Raw genomic sequence first — 17702 nt, forward strand, 5'->3', positions numbered from 1 at the left:
CATAAGTCAATTCCACCGCTATTCCGTGCACAAATAGAAGACAAATATGAAACAATATAGGAAGTGAGAAAATAGAATTATAGTGGCTAATTGTTTGACAATAACTATATATAAATTAACAAATATGTACATAATTAAAGATCATTAATTCCCTCTACAAATGCTAATACGTGTACCCACCGGCCACCACCCTTCCCCCAAATAATAACAATAATAACGAAAAAGCCTAATTAAACACACTGAGCACTTGATGAAGAGTATACCACAACCATCGAACAACTCATCCCAATCAAGCACGTGACTTGCCCCTTGAAGCCAAACATCATCAACACATCACAAATCAACAAATTTCGGTAACTTGCCAGATATGAACCATGGTTCATATACATATTTATGTACACATTACACTTTTTATAACAAGACCATACTATTATTATCAACCTCGAATCTCATTCCGTCCAAGTTTGAGGCCACCCCATCATGGAAGCTATTTTCTTCCAAATCCATGTCCCATAAGAACCCATATTCATCGTCACCTTTGGGACTAATTTGAGTAACACTACTACCGTTGTTGTAATTTGTTTCCCGAGAAAACTGAAGGAGATTCATCAAAGAATTATTTTGGTTTGGGTTTTGATGATGATGGGTTGCCATTGTGGAAGAGAAAGGGGCAAGTTGGTTATACCCAACCGGCATAGTTTGGTTGGTTGGTGATGATGAAGCCAAAGTTAGGGATGGAACTGTGGTCTCGAACATGAGTTGTTGGTTGAGTTTGGCACTGTTGTCTGCTTTGCCTTTATGAAATACTCTACACAAAACCCAGTCCTCCTGTGTAATCAACAAAAGTTTGACCTAATTAACAAAAATAAATGTGAACCCCAAATATATGCTTAAAGAACCTTTATCCTCACACCAAAAATACACGGTAAAGGCAACCATTTATTATCCCCTAACAATCATTTTATTCTATCGAATTCAATCACTCACAACAACACATACATTTCTGTTAAACGAATTGGATGAGAAAAGTCCTCACATGCATGCATACATACTATTTCCCTCTATCTCTCTTATTAGTAGAATATATTTTAATCAAGTCTCGAAACTTTATTTCACCTACAAGCTTGTTAAATGATAAAAATAAAACGTAACTAATAAATTAAAAACTTAAAATTATATATTGATTACTTAAAAATAAAATACTTTTCAAGGATTATTATTCAATTCATTTAAATGTTTCAATTAATCTAAGACCTACTCTACTATATATACCTCTAATATCACTCACTAATTTATCAAACACTGTTTGTATTACTAACAATGGTTCAAGTGGTAACGAATTTTGTTTTCCTTAATTAAAGATCTCGTGTTTGAACTCTGATAATGGATAAAACGGTTTTGGAAGAATGGCTCCCTATAATAGGTCCGACCGGTGGATATATATATAGTAGGGTTATATTGACAAAAAATTTTTTACAAACTTACAAATTACACTATGTTTGACCGGTAAGTCTCTACTCAAGAGTGTCTTACCGGTCAGACATAGTGTAGTTTGTAACAAAAAGTTTGTAAATATATTTTTCCCCTTATATGGAAAATGATCATTTTACAAATTTTTGTAAATTACATTATGTACTCCTGGGAGTACATAGTGTAACCTAGTGTACTCTCAGAATACATAGTGTAGTTTATAAAAGTTTATAAATATAACCCTCACTAATATATATATATATAGGTAAAATTTGACACCCTCATCTGATAGTTGTTAGATAAAAAAAGATCAATAGTGTCACATACTTACAAATCAGAGTTGTTAATATTTTTTGATCTAATGACTCTCAGATGAGATGTCAAATTTTAAATTTGACACTAACGTTAAATGATCCTACCTCATATATATATATATATATATATAGGGGAGGGATCATTTGACTCCAGAGTAAGATTTAAAAGTCTTACTCTTCATCCCAGCCCTTGATTTCCGTTCATCCAACGGTTATCATTTAGTAATTTAATGCATTAATTAATTATTAATTTCAAATAAATGATAACCGTTGGATGAACGGAAATCAATGGCTGGGATGAGGAGTAAGACTTTTAAATCTTACTCTGGAGTCAAATGATCCCTCCCCATATATATATATATATATATATATATATATATAAAGACTCGGAATATTCTAATTAGTGGCCATTTAGCATTCTATAAGCGCGTAAACTGAAAGATAATCATGAGATTCGTTGGCATGTTTGAAAATTGAGAGAGGTGGAGAGAAGTGGAAATCAACCTTAGGGGGCATGTGTGGGGTCTCCAAGCGAAACTCATGCATGATCCATCCCGTTTTGATTCCATTTGGAGCTCTGTTCCTATAGAACACTAATGTCTTCCTCATCCCTACAACCTCACGCGTGATTGGGTCGAACACCGTACGATCCTTTCCCGTTGCTTTCCAATAGCCAGATGTCGTTGCCCGATTGGTCCGAAAGCCAGTTGCATATTTGCGGTCACGAAAGCTGAAGAAGTACCATTCATTTGCATTGAGCTTAGCCACCTCTGTGGAACACGCATGCATGTAACATGATGGATCAGTTTTTGGTATTAGGAAGTGGGCAACAAACTCAGGCAGGCATAATAAGGGTAAAAGATACAAATATAATAGATTGATATATAGATATGAATAAATAATCATTATCTGAAATTAATTGTGTCCAAGAAATATATTTAAGATAATAATAATATTAATTAGGTCCTCGGTGTAATCACCATCACATGTCAACTAGTTCATCAATTACAAGCAATTTTCAAATTTCCAATCCAACCAGATAAAGATAAAGATGACCTAAACATGGTGTTTGGAAATTTCAAGGTGTTTGCTATATACATGTAAATGCGTAACATGCGTTGCTCTCTCTCTCTTCTTTTCTTGGCTTTCATAATGATGTGCAAGAATTTGAGGACTAATTAATTTACGTAAGAAAGATCAAGTATCATTTCATTTATAAAAGAGAGTTTTTCTTTAGTTTAAATTGAGCGAACATATATATATTTTATATACAGGTGAGCGTTAACGAGCCAAAATCACTTTGACATCTAGTATGTCATGCCCAACAAAAGTTACTTTGAGAGGTGCTGAAATTCTATTTAATTATATATTCTTGAATAAGTTTGTTATTTCTACATTTGAAATGCTACATCCCTCATATTCAAAACTGAGTTGATAAGGTTAATTAATTAATTAATTAATGAACTAATAATTTTTTAATAAAATATTATTAGTTCATTAACTAATTACTAGACATTATTAATCAATAATTAACTTATCATTAACATGTGTAAACAAAAATATAGAATTTAAAATATAAAAATACTTTTTTTGATTATCAAATACACACAAAAAAGTACACACACCATGGTGTGTGTAATAAAGGACAAGAGTGATCATCAAGGTGAAAATTGCTTACAGTTAATTAAAAACATGTAAGTATTGCTTGGAGAGAATGCATTGCTTTTTCAACTTGAATAAAATTATATAGATAGGTTGTAAGCGTAAAATTAAAGTGACTACCATTCTATGCATGAATAATATTAATTTCTTCACAAGAGAAATTATTGGTCCTCTAGGTTATAGCTTCTAACTAGGGCATCTACGCTGTTACAGATGGCCGGTGTCTGTTTATTGCAAAATATGGGGGTAACCGTTAATTGTCATTCACAAAAGTAGTAGTAAATGAATACTACAAGTTATACTAGTTATTTATAATCGAAATAGATATAAAACAATAATTCTATATAAATGAGGCCCTGACAAACTCATGATGATCAAAAAGCCAAAACACTTGTGTATGAAAAACAAATACTATGAGGTGCATGTGCATTTATATTATATGTATTTATATAGATACATATGCATGGACCGGCAAACAAGGTTTGGTGTCAACGGTTTTGGTACTTAAGGAACTAACTACGCAGTAGAGACGATATTTGCACATGAGAAGGACCCTCATGTATTTGTATAGGCCATGCATGTAAATTACATTTGTTTTGACACCAAAAACAGATAACACAAGAGAGTCCATCGGCAAAGAATTAGAGTATATATATATGTACAAAAATAGGGTCTTTTACTTAAACATAGTTTAAAAAAAGGATAATATGATAATTCATCCCACGAAAGAAGTACTATATATGAGAAATTAAATTAAAGTAATTATTGGTATTCTTGTACTCTGTAGTATACTGTGGAAGAATAAAAATTAACTACGCTTTGATTGAAGAAATCGAAAATGGTGGGAAATAGCTGGGAAGAGAATAATCATAACATAAAGAAAGGGGAATATAGAATCTGCACAGAAGGTAGACAAAGACATCGTATCGATCTTAATAAGGATATATCAGACATAAAAAAGAACGTGTTTGGGACGCGCTTACAGCAAAATAAAAAACAACTATATACAAACTTTACAAAAGACAAAAACAATTATTAAGGTACATATATATATGTACATATTGATATAAATCAAATGGTATAGTATATTATGATATTATATTATAAAAAACTAAATGCTTTATTTATTGGCGAGAGACGAGTATTAATCAAGAAGTTATTATTACCTTAATCATTGAAGAACTGAATAAACTATTACCCGTAACGTAACTGTAACACCCACTCCCCTTACCTTTTAGACCTTTTATTTTCTTGTATTCTCAGTTCTCTCTCTCTCTCTCTCTCTCTCTCTCTCCCTCTCTCTATTTTCTGATAGCAAGCTTTCCTGCTATACTTTTCTGTAATTAACTCTATATGCCCCTCTTATTTATGTTAGTTTTCAGAATTGTTTTGAATATTTTGTTCGAGTTAATGAAGCCATTAAAACTGCTATTGACATCATGTTTATCAGAAAACTAAGGATTAGACTATAGCTTTCTTTGTGAATGTGAAGTAGCCATTGTGATTATTATATTCATCACAAAAGACCCTGAAAAGATAAGCAAGAAATGTGAAACAAGGATATGGATGAGGCCATGCAGTACAAAACAAAGATTTCTCAGCAACCAGTTAAAAGTAACGAGATCAAGCAAGGAAGATAATATATATATACACACACATAGATATATATAGATATAGATATAGATATATATATACACACATACACATACCAGGAAGCTGCCATGGCTCGCATATGTGCAAGTCAATTTCAACCAAGGTACCCTTGAGAGCTTCCTCATTTGTGATCTTTTTGTAAAGGTAATGAAGGACTAACTCCTCATCACTCGGATAAAACCGAAACCCAGGGGGCAGTGAAGCACCAATGTCTCTAAGACCCATGATTTTGCTGTTTTAATTTGAAGGAAGTAGAGCAAAGGTGTGTAATAGCCTGAGAGAAGAGAAAGAGAGAGGGAAATCTAATTAAGATCCTTTTGAAATTTTAAACGGGTAATAGTTTATAGATATATGGTAGAGGTGGATATTGAGAAATATGGAAAATCGTTATAATTGAGGCTTTGAGGGATTACTCCTTCTGTGTATTTGAAATATTAAGGTATTATGGAAGAAAGGTTGGTGCCGTATATATATATATATATATAATTTGAAAGATAAGAGAGTTTGCCATTTAAAGTTTCTTTACTACAATATTCTGGCAGGGCCATGCTTGTGTAACTGGTTAGAAATACAGCAGGAAGTTTCAGAAATACCAAAGTTACAAGAAATCATCTAATTAATAACAATAGAATAATTGGTTTATTTTGTGCAACATATATTGATAAAAAAAATAAAAAGACAAAGTAAAATTATTAGAAAAACCCTCCAAAATACCCCTTTTCATTTTATTATTAAAAAGTTATTTTTCCCATTAATTATCTTCCTCAATAAGAAAATGTGTTATATATACTCTTAAGAAAATAAATGATTCATTTTTACTCAATACATATATTTTTATTTTATTAATGTCATACTTTTTTTTATAACTTTAAATTTATATAAAGGCATATTATATACGCTTTTGTATGTTTATATAAAAATGGAATAAATTTATATAATATAAAATTACACGCATTTCTTAGATTAGATATTATCTAACCTATATTCATTTCATTAAGGGAGTCTTTTTGTACCAAACCGTCTTTTTTGTATCCATCCAATGACTAAATATTTTGATAATCATTTCCGTTTACTTCCCTTAATGACGTTCGTTGATCAACTTTCCTTGCATCTCGTTAAAAAGGTTTCGATCGACCCAAAATGTAAGCAAGGAGACCTCATTGGTAGTAGTAGTAGTAGTAGTCCAACGCTTTTCTGGTTTTATAATTAGTAATCTAGATTCTCATGTATATTAATTAATTAATTGCGCTTTAATTTTCCTTTAGGGTGCATTGTATATTGAATGAAGGTAATTTACTTGTAATAGTCCTAAAATCAAGTTTTTTGTTTTTTTTCTTTCCAATACTTCTGTGAGACACGATCCTTTGTAGGTTGAATCTTTCCCTATGTCGCATTTAAAAGGCTTTACTTCAATTCAATTTCCCAAAGGACAAGTTTAGCTCTATCTGTTTGTTTTATTGGAAGGTTGGAAAACACAGATAAAAAGCTACACAGACAGACCATATTTGAGTAACTGAGTTAAAGAAGTGAGCTATAACTATATGCTCATGTATATATTTTTTAGAGAAATATAGATGATTGTTCTATCATAGTATTTGAACTTTGTGATTACATATTCATGAATTCGATTATTATTACTCTCACTTTCTAGTGAATTTAAGTCAAGGTAAAAAAAAATATATCTATATAATATTTATGGTTCAAGTCCACCAAATGACTATTGCATAAGTGACTGTGTTAAAAAAATATAAAAATTATTCATCAGATCATCACTTATTTTGAGCTGAATTGCTCGTTAACATTTTTCAATTAATTAATTATGGAAACCCCAATTAAGATTCAATTTATTACAAGCACTCGAAGCATTAATTTGATTAACCTGGTGAACCGAGCTGAACATGGACAGCTCTTATAATTATAAGGAAAACACAACAAATAATTCATATTGATAGCTGGAATTAGAATTTAATGTCAATCATGAATTCGGAAGTACCCCATATGTTCCATTTACGATCACATAATAAACAATTTGGAACGATGTACTGTGGGGAGCCCGAATTGTCTTTGATGTGGGGTCCACTGAGGACCTAATTATGAGACCGTGTCGTATGCTTGCTTATCTGAAATTGAATTACTAATATATCATTTGATTTTTCTTTCGTTTTTGATTTATTTCCGAGTGATGTGAGATGCAAGCAGAGGCAATAATAATATAGATGAGGACAAAGAGGATATTTGTCACAGCATGTGTCATCTAAATAAATGATAATAATGAGGGGGAGTATACATGGCAGATGATGACTCGACTGGGGTCCCTACCGCTCTCTTCTTCAACTATTTGATTATTCATGTTGGGTTGAATATTTTTCATATTATAGGAGATAAAATTATCTTCTATACAAATATAAAAGTATATGTAGTCCATGTCAAGTCATTGAAGAGAAGAGAAAGAAATAAAAAATATAAGTCCCACATATTTTTATATATATATAGGAAATTAAATTATCTCCAATAACTTGAGATATATTAAACTCATAGTTTATATATAGAGTTATATATCTTCAACTATTTAATCAAACATATATATAATTATAAACGAAAAACATATTGAAATATATTTATATTTACATATTTTATTTGTTTTGATTGTATTTTAAATTATATTCTAATTTTATACATATTACAAATGTTCATTTTTTCTACAGTTACTGCAGATAATATCTGCAGTAAGCCTAATACGACGTCGTTTTGGACGGAAATCATGGAGTTTTTATAATTTTAATTTATTTCAGGGTTATAATAGTCTTTATATTTATAATTTTTTAAGATTTCAATCGCAAAACGACGTCGTTTTGGGAATAAATGCAGATAACTTATCTGCATAAACTGCAGAAACATTTTTCCGTACAAAATGGGATAGGATATTGTGACAACCAAATAATGTTACTACCAATATTACTATCACATCTTAACCGTTGATTTTCGTCAATCAACGGTTATCATTTATTGCGAATTAATATTACAAAATATGTGTATAAAATATTTTTCCATAATTAGGGTTGATTATAGCACATTTAATTAAGGTTTTGAGGAAAATAATAGAGCTCTCATGAGCACTGCATATGTATGATTGTGACAAAAGGGGGGGGGAGGGGGAATCATAGTATGATTATATATTAATGTTAATTAAAACGACGGAAAACATATATAACCAAGATACCAGGATTACTTGTAAAACTGGTCACTTGTCGGTTTTCATATTCAGAGGATGAACCTTTTTCGCCATTGCAAGAAATGGGAACTTAGTGGTCCCACGCTGAAGTTTTGTGGGGACGACGAGACAGTTATTGAAAGAGGAACTATGGTCATTAATCATCCAATTAATATAATCCTGTCGGAGAAACAGTGATTCATTTAAATTGATATTAAGCTCTCCGTATCAATCAAATAATTATTACAAGGTAATGATTAATGAGCTAGAGAAATTAATGAATTCCTAGAAAATGTTAAATAGCTAACTGTTAAAGGTAACAATATAGTATATTATTTTTTAAAGCTAAGTGAAGAATTGTCACTGAATTTTTTCAAATAATGAACTATAGTAAGAAGTATTATGCAAAGTGAAAACAACAAAGAAGAGGGTTCTTAGTAGGAAATAACATAGCTAGATAACTTGTGTTAACAATAGATTTTATATTTTTTGGAAACCCTAAATCAACGGGGAGGGTGAGCATGCGCTGGAGGACAGATGTGAACCAGCACCACATATTGAAGGTACACGTCATGGGTAGGGCGTGACGTAGAAGATCATTATATAATAACATTATGATTATCCCTACCGAAGGAGAAGATAAAACAAATGATTGTGAAAGTTAGTGTTTTTGTCTAAGGATGGAACTTTTGTTAGGTGAAAGAGGAGGATGTTGGAGAATGAGTGACGGCTTGATATTCCTCAACTCTCTTTGGGGGCCAATAATTTCTTCCCAAGCTCTTTCCAATGTGTATCTTTTAAGTCTGTTTTAATTTTTTGCATTAGCTAGTTAATTAATTAATATAAACATTAAATTTTACTTGCAAAGTTATGGATTGGAATCTAATATAGCCTCTAATTTAACTCAACTTTCAATAATCACCATTGTTTTATCCGATATGCATGATTTGTTGATTAATAATTTACTCAATTTAATTTGAAGCCGGGCCTCTATTATTAATTATTATTAATAATCAGTATCAAGGTTTTTTTATCAGTCAATTAACAGTGGCCAATCAATTCTAGCCAAGTCAGCATAAAGCTGCGCCCATACCCACGAGGTACTCTCCAACTTCATTGGCCTAACTATTTTGTTTCATGTGAGGTGTGGTTATATGGGCATCGTCACTTCTGCTAGAGCTCACGAATAACATTGTATATTTGTATGTTATTGAGCCTACTTTTAACGTTTGAAGAACTAATTTCAATGATTATCCTAAGATTTGCATGTGACAAGAAAATCTTTTACTATTCCATGCTTGTAAATTTATTTAAATACAATTAGTTAAATAGTACTTATTAATTAATATAACATATTGCATGCAATATATGGCATCATTAAGATTTTTATTTTATTTTTTGAGATATTTCAATCGGTTTATCGCTTCGCGATTAGTTTTATTTGAAGCAAATCCTTGAATTAAAACATTAAATCACTCCCAAAGACAACGATACTGGAACGGATTGAACTTATGCTCTCATCCCACCAGCTTAGTTTCCTGACACCAACTGAGCTACCATTATTTGATATTAAGATAATCTTTCTTTCTCTTCTCTTCCTCCTTTATACCATATTCATCTTCTTCTCCATCCTCTACACATTTTTATCTGGAACAAACTGATACAAATCTTCTATATTTTTCTTAAGAGAATGATCTGTTTACAAAATTTTTTTACAGATTACACTAAGTATGACCGATCATACACTCTTAATTAAAGTATGACCGGTCATACTTAATGTAGTTTGTAATTATAACCTTTCCCTTTTTCTTAATCTTATTCTTCTGTTATTCTAAAGTGATTTAAGTCATTTAACCACTTTTTGTGGCAGCTGCTTCCCGGATAGTAGAAGCATTATTTGAAAATAGAATAGAAAGATTGATAGCAATTAATCGGATTCCAAGACTATGCTGAACCAGAATGTATATATTATTAAGATAACGTTTCAACGACAACTTTAACCATAAATATGGCTATCTTTTGCACTTCGATTCCACAAGACACTTTTAGAAAGATAGGTTTCTCACTCACTTTATATTACGCGCTTTTTTGAAAATTTTGCAGTTTCTGATTAGATCGTGAATTCATGACTGGCCATTACTTTTACCCAACATTATCATCATGAAAGTAACTTGTTTTCTTTTAAAAGAATCAACCCAAAATAGTTTAGTTTCGAACTTGGGTTTCAAGAAAGTAACTTCTCTCTCTCTCGCATATAAGAGTTCTTCCTTTTACATTGTTTTGCTTTTGGGTGAATATATTATGTGTACTTCAATAAAAAGCCCACAGCTTATAAGCAGTGTTATTTCTCCACAAGCAAATTATTATATGAGAAACAAAAATGCTTTGAACGCAAGATGATGTTTATATATTTAACAAAATTAGAAAATATGAATTACCATTTCTTTTTTCTCAAATTAACAGCCCTTGTTAACAAAATTTAACAGATTATAATACGGATAAAAAGCTTGATCAACTTTAATTTATAATTGTATGTATCTAATAAAATCTTTTGAGAAATAACACTATCTTTGAAAAAGAACCAGGCTACCTATAGAATCTTTAGGTATACCTCTTTGTCAAAAAGTTAAGGTAGCACGCTTTTCATTAATTGCAAGGAAATCCACCATCATAAGGAATTTTACACAGAGCTCCAAGAAAAACTGATTATTTAGTTATGAGATGGATGACCTCTTAAATGGATAGGTCGATGATTCGTCAGACAGACCCACAATTAAGGACTTTATGTCATTTTCAATTTTAATATATTGGTATGATTTGGAAATAAGAATTGAGAAAAAAAAAAAAAAAAAAAAAAAAACTATAACAAAGCAACATCGAAAGATTCTTGGTGATAACTTGAAAATTCAGGAAATTGATTTCTACAAGTATAAGCATCATCAGTCACGTATAGAGACCTCGAATATGATTGGGTATCATTAAGAAATAACACGTGGATCATATTTAATAATGAAACTTGGCATTCATATATTATATGTAATAATAATGTCAGATTTAGTTAAACTCAACCAATCTTAGCTAATATTTTCGAATCATGTAGTGCTACGTACATTAATCAATTGCCAAACAAGCTAGTTTCACAACTCGACGTACAATATCACCACCTAGGGGATAGCTATAGGTAATTGACTTTTAATTGTGATAAAAATATATTAAATGAAAGTATTTTATTTTGTGTAGAAATCAATGAATATATAAAGAATAATAAAAAATTATATATATATATATATGGAGAATGTTATATTTACAAATTTTTTGTTTACAAACTACACTAATCAGTATGACCGGTCATACTTCAATCAAGAGTGTATAACTAGGGGTGTTCGTGGTCTGGATTGGATCGTTTTGGAAGTAAAAATCATCTGATCCAATCCCTTCGGTTTGATCATGTAATCATCCATTCAGTTTGAATTTTTTTTTCAAATCCGATCCGATCCAATCCAATTTTTTTTGGTTTGGCTTAGATCGGTTTTCGGTTTTTTGAAAATACTAAAATTTATTTCATGATTATTGTGCAAATAACATCTTTTGTGTATATTGACTTTGTAATATTTTTTTTAAAATACAAAAGCATCAGATAATATTTTTTTTTTTTTTTGACTATAAGATATGAAGCTCTACATAGATGAAATTTTGTTGATGAGATGTGACTAGGTTTTTTCTTGGGTTTAGTTGATGGATTAATGAGTCTTGGGTTTAGAAATTTTTGGGCTATGATTGAAGAAAGACTCAAGTAGGTAGAGGAAAATTAATATATTGGATCGATTTGGATTGGATCGGTTTTTCATCTACCAATCCGAAATCCGATCCAATCCAATTAAAATTTGCGGTTTTTATTCGGTTTTCGGTTTTTTGATTTTCGGTTTATTCAGTTTTCGATTTTTCGGTTCGGTCATCGCGGTTTGAATCGGTTGATGAACACCCCTATGTATAACCGATCATACTTAGTGTAATTTGTAAAAAAAAATTGTAAACGGATCACTCCCCTATATATATATATATATATATTTCTTGACTCCGTTTAAAAATAAAAAGAGTTACTCTTTATCCTTAATAGTTTTTATACATGTGACAGTTATAATTTATTAGATATTAGTAATTAATTAATGGGCATGATTTAATAAAATATAATTGTTAGATGTACAGAGATCAACAATCGATGATTATTTCTTGACTCCGTTTAAAAATAAAAAGACTTACTCTTTATCCTTAATAGTTTTTATACATGTGACAGTTATAATTTATTAGATATTAGTAATTAATTAATGGGCATGATTTAATAAAATATAATTGTTAGATGTACAGAGATCAACAATCGATGATTATTTCTTGACTCCGTTTAAAAATAAAAAGACTTACTCTTTATCCTTAATAGTTTTTATACATGTGACAGTTATAATTTATTAGATATTAGTAATTAATTAATGGGCATGATTTAATAAAATATAATTGTTAGATGTACGGAGATCAACACTTGAAATGAGGAATAAGATTTTTTATTCTTATATTGAAGTCAAAAAAAAATTTCGAGAGCACCACACACACATATATATTTATATATATTTGAATTTAATATTTCGATGTATAACTATACGTTTAAATTGATTTTGTTTAAAAAATAAAAATTGTATCAAGCTAATGATACTGTTAAAAAATAAACCAATCAAAATAAATCATTTATGCAGAAAAATTATATCAAGTTAATGATACTGTTAAAAAAAACAAACTATGCTAATCATTTCTGAATCGATATGTATAATTTGTTTAGATTGGTGGGAGGAGCAAATGCATAAAAAGAGAGAAATATGACGCATCCCAAGGCGGCAAGTGGTTTATTTGTTTGGGAAGATTCCGTATCATTTTAAAAGATGTAAACTTATGTCATTTTAGGTGAGAGAAAAAGATAGATAAATGAGAAGAGAGAGTGGACCAAAAAAATAAAGATGTGAATCTCACCTCTTTGTGAGAGTGAAATGACATAAGTTATATCATTTATAAGGACAAACATTTTTCCTTTTTGGCTTGGCATGACTGGAATTGTTTTTTTTTTATAATATTAAAGTTTTCGTGATCAAATAATTACGATTTTGATTCTGATTACCTCTTATTTAGTTAATAAATAATTAAGTATTGTGAAATTTTTTAGTATAAGTAGATTAAACCTTATGCATCATTCATTTTTTAAGTCTAATGAATTTTCGTATGAGATGGCGTGTTAAAAAAATATAAAATCATTAATATAATCTCACTTATTACCTTAAACTTTTGGATTGAATTGATTGTTTATATGATTAAAGGATTTTATTAATCTCATATTAAAGGAGATAAGTTATCTTATGTCATAGAGACAAATTTGTGGGATCCACCACCTGAAAAAAAAAAAAAAAAAAAAAAGATGACACAGATATCGAATGATGTGTAGAAGAAAAAACTTATCTCATATAACATTACAATAATTTTTCCTATGATTAAAATGATGGAAATCGTGCATCTAAACTCTAATTAGTTCGAGCCAGCTTAACAATTTGCGGCGCCATTAAGAGTGAGAATCCTAGAGACAAACAAACCAGACGCATGAGATGCAGATTCAGAATAAATAAATAAATAAAAATGAAAAAGGAAACTCTAGCTCTAGCTAGCCTCTAGGGACTCCCTGCATAACTATCACATGAGGGAATTTTCATAGGGCAAATTATTTAAACACACACCTTATCAATAACATTTATTGACCATGCAAATGATTAATAGTACATGTCAAGTGAGATTTTTATTGGATAAATATCAAATGATATATGTACTAATTTCTTCATTTCTTCTTTCTTATTGTTTCTTTTCCATTTTATCTTTCTTTTTTTTTCCTTTCCATTCGATGATACCAATCAAAATTTTAGAACACTGGTTAACAAAATCTTACTCAATATAAAATAAATAAATAAAAATTTTATTAAAAATATAATATAAAACCATTAATATGACTTTCACTCAATATCTTAAACTCTTAAGTTGATTTAATTCTTTATATGATATCATAAGCACGATAAACTCTAACAAACTCTTGAATGTTTAAAAACAACTTGTATTTTAAGAATACAGTTTGGGGCAGTTATACTTACCTCAATTTTAGGTCTACCACTCTTACAGTCCGATTAGTTATCATTGGATCAAATTGAAATCAACGATTGTCGTTAATTTCAAATTAATTCAACAATAACTAAATAAATAGTAAAAGTGATAAGCTTAAAATAATGGTAAATATAATATTCCTCTTAAATTTGTTCTTTATATTTTCAATATCTTAATTACATATAAAATATGGAGAAGAATCTGTTTACAAATTTTTTTTATAAATTTTTATAAATTACACTATGTACTCTCGGAAGTACATAATGTAACCTAGTGTACTTTCGAGAGTACATAATATAGTTTATTAATAAAAAATTTATAAATATAACTATCCCCATAAAATATATAATTTTTTTTATAATAAGGACAAGAATTATTAAGAAGATTTAGGATATACATTTATTCTTGTTTTGTGTAGCGCTTTTGCATTATTTGGTTGGTGAGGGTAAGCCCAGTCTAGTCCCTAGAAGCCTTTTGTTTTTATGTAGCTGCTGTTCCCAACTTGACAATCATTTGAATTTTGAAAGCTAAATCTAAGCTATATATTTGTCCTGAGAGCAATTCTTTTCACTTCGTGTGCACAATTATACTTATCTTCATTGCTAACTGATTTGGGCTCGAAGTATCTCCACAGTGTATTTCACGATCCATGGGAAATGTAAAATTGTAATACACTTCGCAATTAAATTTAATTTTTATTACTATCAATGCAGATTTTTATATTATCATAAATTATATATTATCGCATTATAATTAATAGACTTTAATCTTCACAATTACTATATTGTAATTTATTTTTTGTTAATAATATAATATAATAATTCTTATTATATTATAATGTAAAAGACTTCACATTAATAAACTTAAAAATCATAAACAAAAAAGAAAGTATTATATACACACAATTAGATCGGAGTAAAGTTCTAAGCATCCAACTATAAGTCGGTAGAAAATAAATCATCTCATGTTAAAAAAAAAATGATATGCTCATATGAGAAAATCAAAAATATGCAAAGGTGAATTAATGGTGATGATTTTGTAACTATCTATTTCAATATTTTCTCTCTCTCTTTCTTTATCACCATTGATTAACTTTTATATGATTCTCCACATGATCATGTCATATTTTTTTAACATAAAAGTATTCATTTCCAAGTTGGTATCCTTAAAACCTCACTATTTTTTATTAAAATAAAAAAATGGAAACAATTACTACAACAGGAAAAATGGCAAAGTCCTGATGAATATAAAAAGATAAACAAGGACATAAATCATGGATTTGTGTTCTCTAACATAACCATGTGAGAGAATCTTAACTATCAATCAACAATAATAATTTTATAGCTTTTTATATTTCAATATTTTTTCTCTCTCCTCCATTATTATTATTAATATACAATACCCTTGTATGGTTAAAATCCCCTCGTATGACATGGTAATATGGTATGTTAAGTAACATATGAGAAGATTCATTCCCATAAACAATCCACTTTAAAGTATTATATAGTAAAAGAATGAAAAAGTTTAAAATTTGGCTTACTATTAATGTACTTTTTTTAATATTATATTATTATCTTGATTGAAATTTTCTAATAATGTGAAAATATATGAGATGTTATGCAAATTATCTTTAACAATCAAATATATCGAGATTAAATTCATAAAATTATTTATACATGTTATATTTTATAATAAAATTTTTTAAGAAACTTTTAAATTGACTTTAATTTTCACCTTATATATATGACCGTCTCTATACGAACTTCTATACAAAAAATAAGAGATGTCTCCTGCAGTAAAATACAATTTTTAAATAATGTAACAATGTTTGATTTAATGTCAACGTAAAATCTTTTAATTAAATTTTTTTTACTATTATAGTTGAGTGGTGTCCGAGATATAGTTTCTGCGCTCTGAAATTCAGTTCTTGAATAGTTTTAATTTTTTATTTTTACTTTGGTTTGTCACCTTGCTATTTGTTGGTATTATTCTTTATTATTTATGAAATTAGAGTACTTTTATTTAAGGGTGACTTATTTTGATATTTCACTATTTTAAAGACTAATATGTCTCATTCTTAATTTATATTTAAATTTTCAATATAAATTCCTTTTTAATTTTATTATTGTGTATATTATGCTTTTAGCTTTTTCTCTTTTAAATTAACTTTTAATATTTTAGCTAAATTTAAAAACCCGCGCAATCAGTGAAGAAAACGCCGGTATATCATGGGAAAAGCAAAGGTTATGTTATAGGAATTTTCTTTTTCCTCCTAGCTACTCTCATATTGTTTTTCGTGCTATGCTTTTTCCTTTATTTCTTTTTTTAATATTTAACGGGCCCCACCAAAGCATGTCTCAGTAATACGATATATCAATTTTCCTATTATATGACATTTACAAAACCCTTAAATCATATACCATATAATTACGTGAGATATTCCGCTTAAAGATGATTCTCATTCAATCTTCTTCGGTCACTTTGTCCCTCAAAGATAACGGGTGCATTGAGTTTTGCTAATTCCACGTTCGAAGAGAGAGAGACGTCCTCTGACCCCCAAAGTTTTGTCAAGAATTTGCTTGAGACGGGATTTGAACTCTTGACTCAAGCAAATCCGTGGAAGCTCAATTGCCAACTGAGCTACCCTTGGGGGTTTGATTTAATTATTTTAACATAAGCCAAAGTTGAGCAGAACCAAAAGGGGAACAAAATTCTTCTTATTAAATTTTTAATATAGTTGCTTACTCATGACTCGAACTCGAGATCAATGGTTAAGTTTAAGCAGTCGCTTATCAATTGTACTTAGTAGCACTATTTTATCAAATTGATCGCTATATTTAAAAGTTTTTTTGGATGCCTACTTTTAAAAAAAGCATAAGTCGTAAAAAAAGTCAAAAACCTACTTTTTTCGGAAGCTAAAAATTTTACCTTCTAAAAAAACAGAAGTCAATAGTCAAATATTTTTTTCAAAAATTAAATATTTTTTTAAAAATCTAAATAACTGTAACTTTTATAGAAAGTACTTTTAAAATAAGAAGTCATAAAAAGGACTTTTTTTGATAAGTCAATAAAACGGGCTCTAAGTATCACCAACTGAATTCGAAGAGAATATATATCATAATAATAGCAGAAATAATTTTGTAGAAGTATCAATATAATGTAAATCAAACATATAACTTAAACATCTGTAGAATATGATATCAAAAAAA

General features: G+C 29.4%; 1 protein-coding gene across 1 annotated transcript; it reads right to left on the reverse strand.

The window, feature by feature from the left end:
• Nucleotides 1–411: 411 nt before the first annotated feature.
• LOC133310552 (NAC domain-containing protein 21/22-like) lies at nt 412–5324 on the reverse strand. Its single transcript, XM_061511502.1, has 3 exons — nt 5156–5324; nt 2289–2554; nt 412–828 (listed from the first exon to the last, which is right to left on the reverse strand). The coding sequence occupies exons 1-3, from the start codon at nt 5322–5324 to the stop codon at nt 412–414; spliced, it is 852 nt and encodes a 283-aa protein (XP_061367486.1).
• Nucleotides 5325–17702: the final 12378 nt, after the last annotated feature.

The sequence above is a fragment of the Gastrolobium bilobum genome, unplaced genomic scaffold, assembly GCF_033153095.1.
Source record: "Gastrolobium bilobum isolate Gb01-03AN ecotype WA unplaced genomic scaffold, APGP_CSIRO_Gbil_v1 utg2169, whole genome shotgun sequence".
Classification (NCBI taxonomy): Eukaryota; Viridiplantae; Streptophyta; class Magnoliopsida; order Fabales; family Fabaceae; genus Gastrolobium; species Gastrolobium bilobum.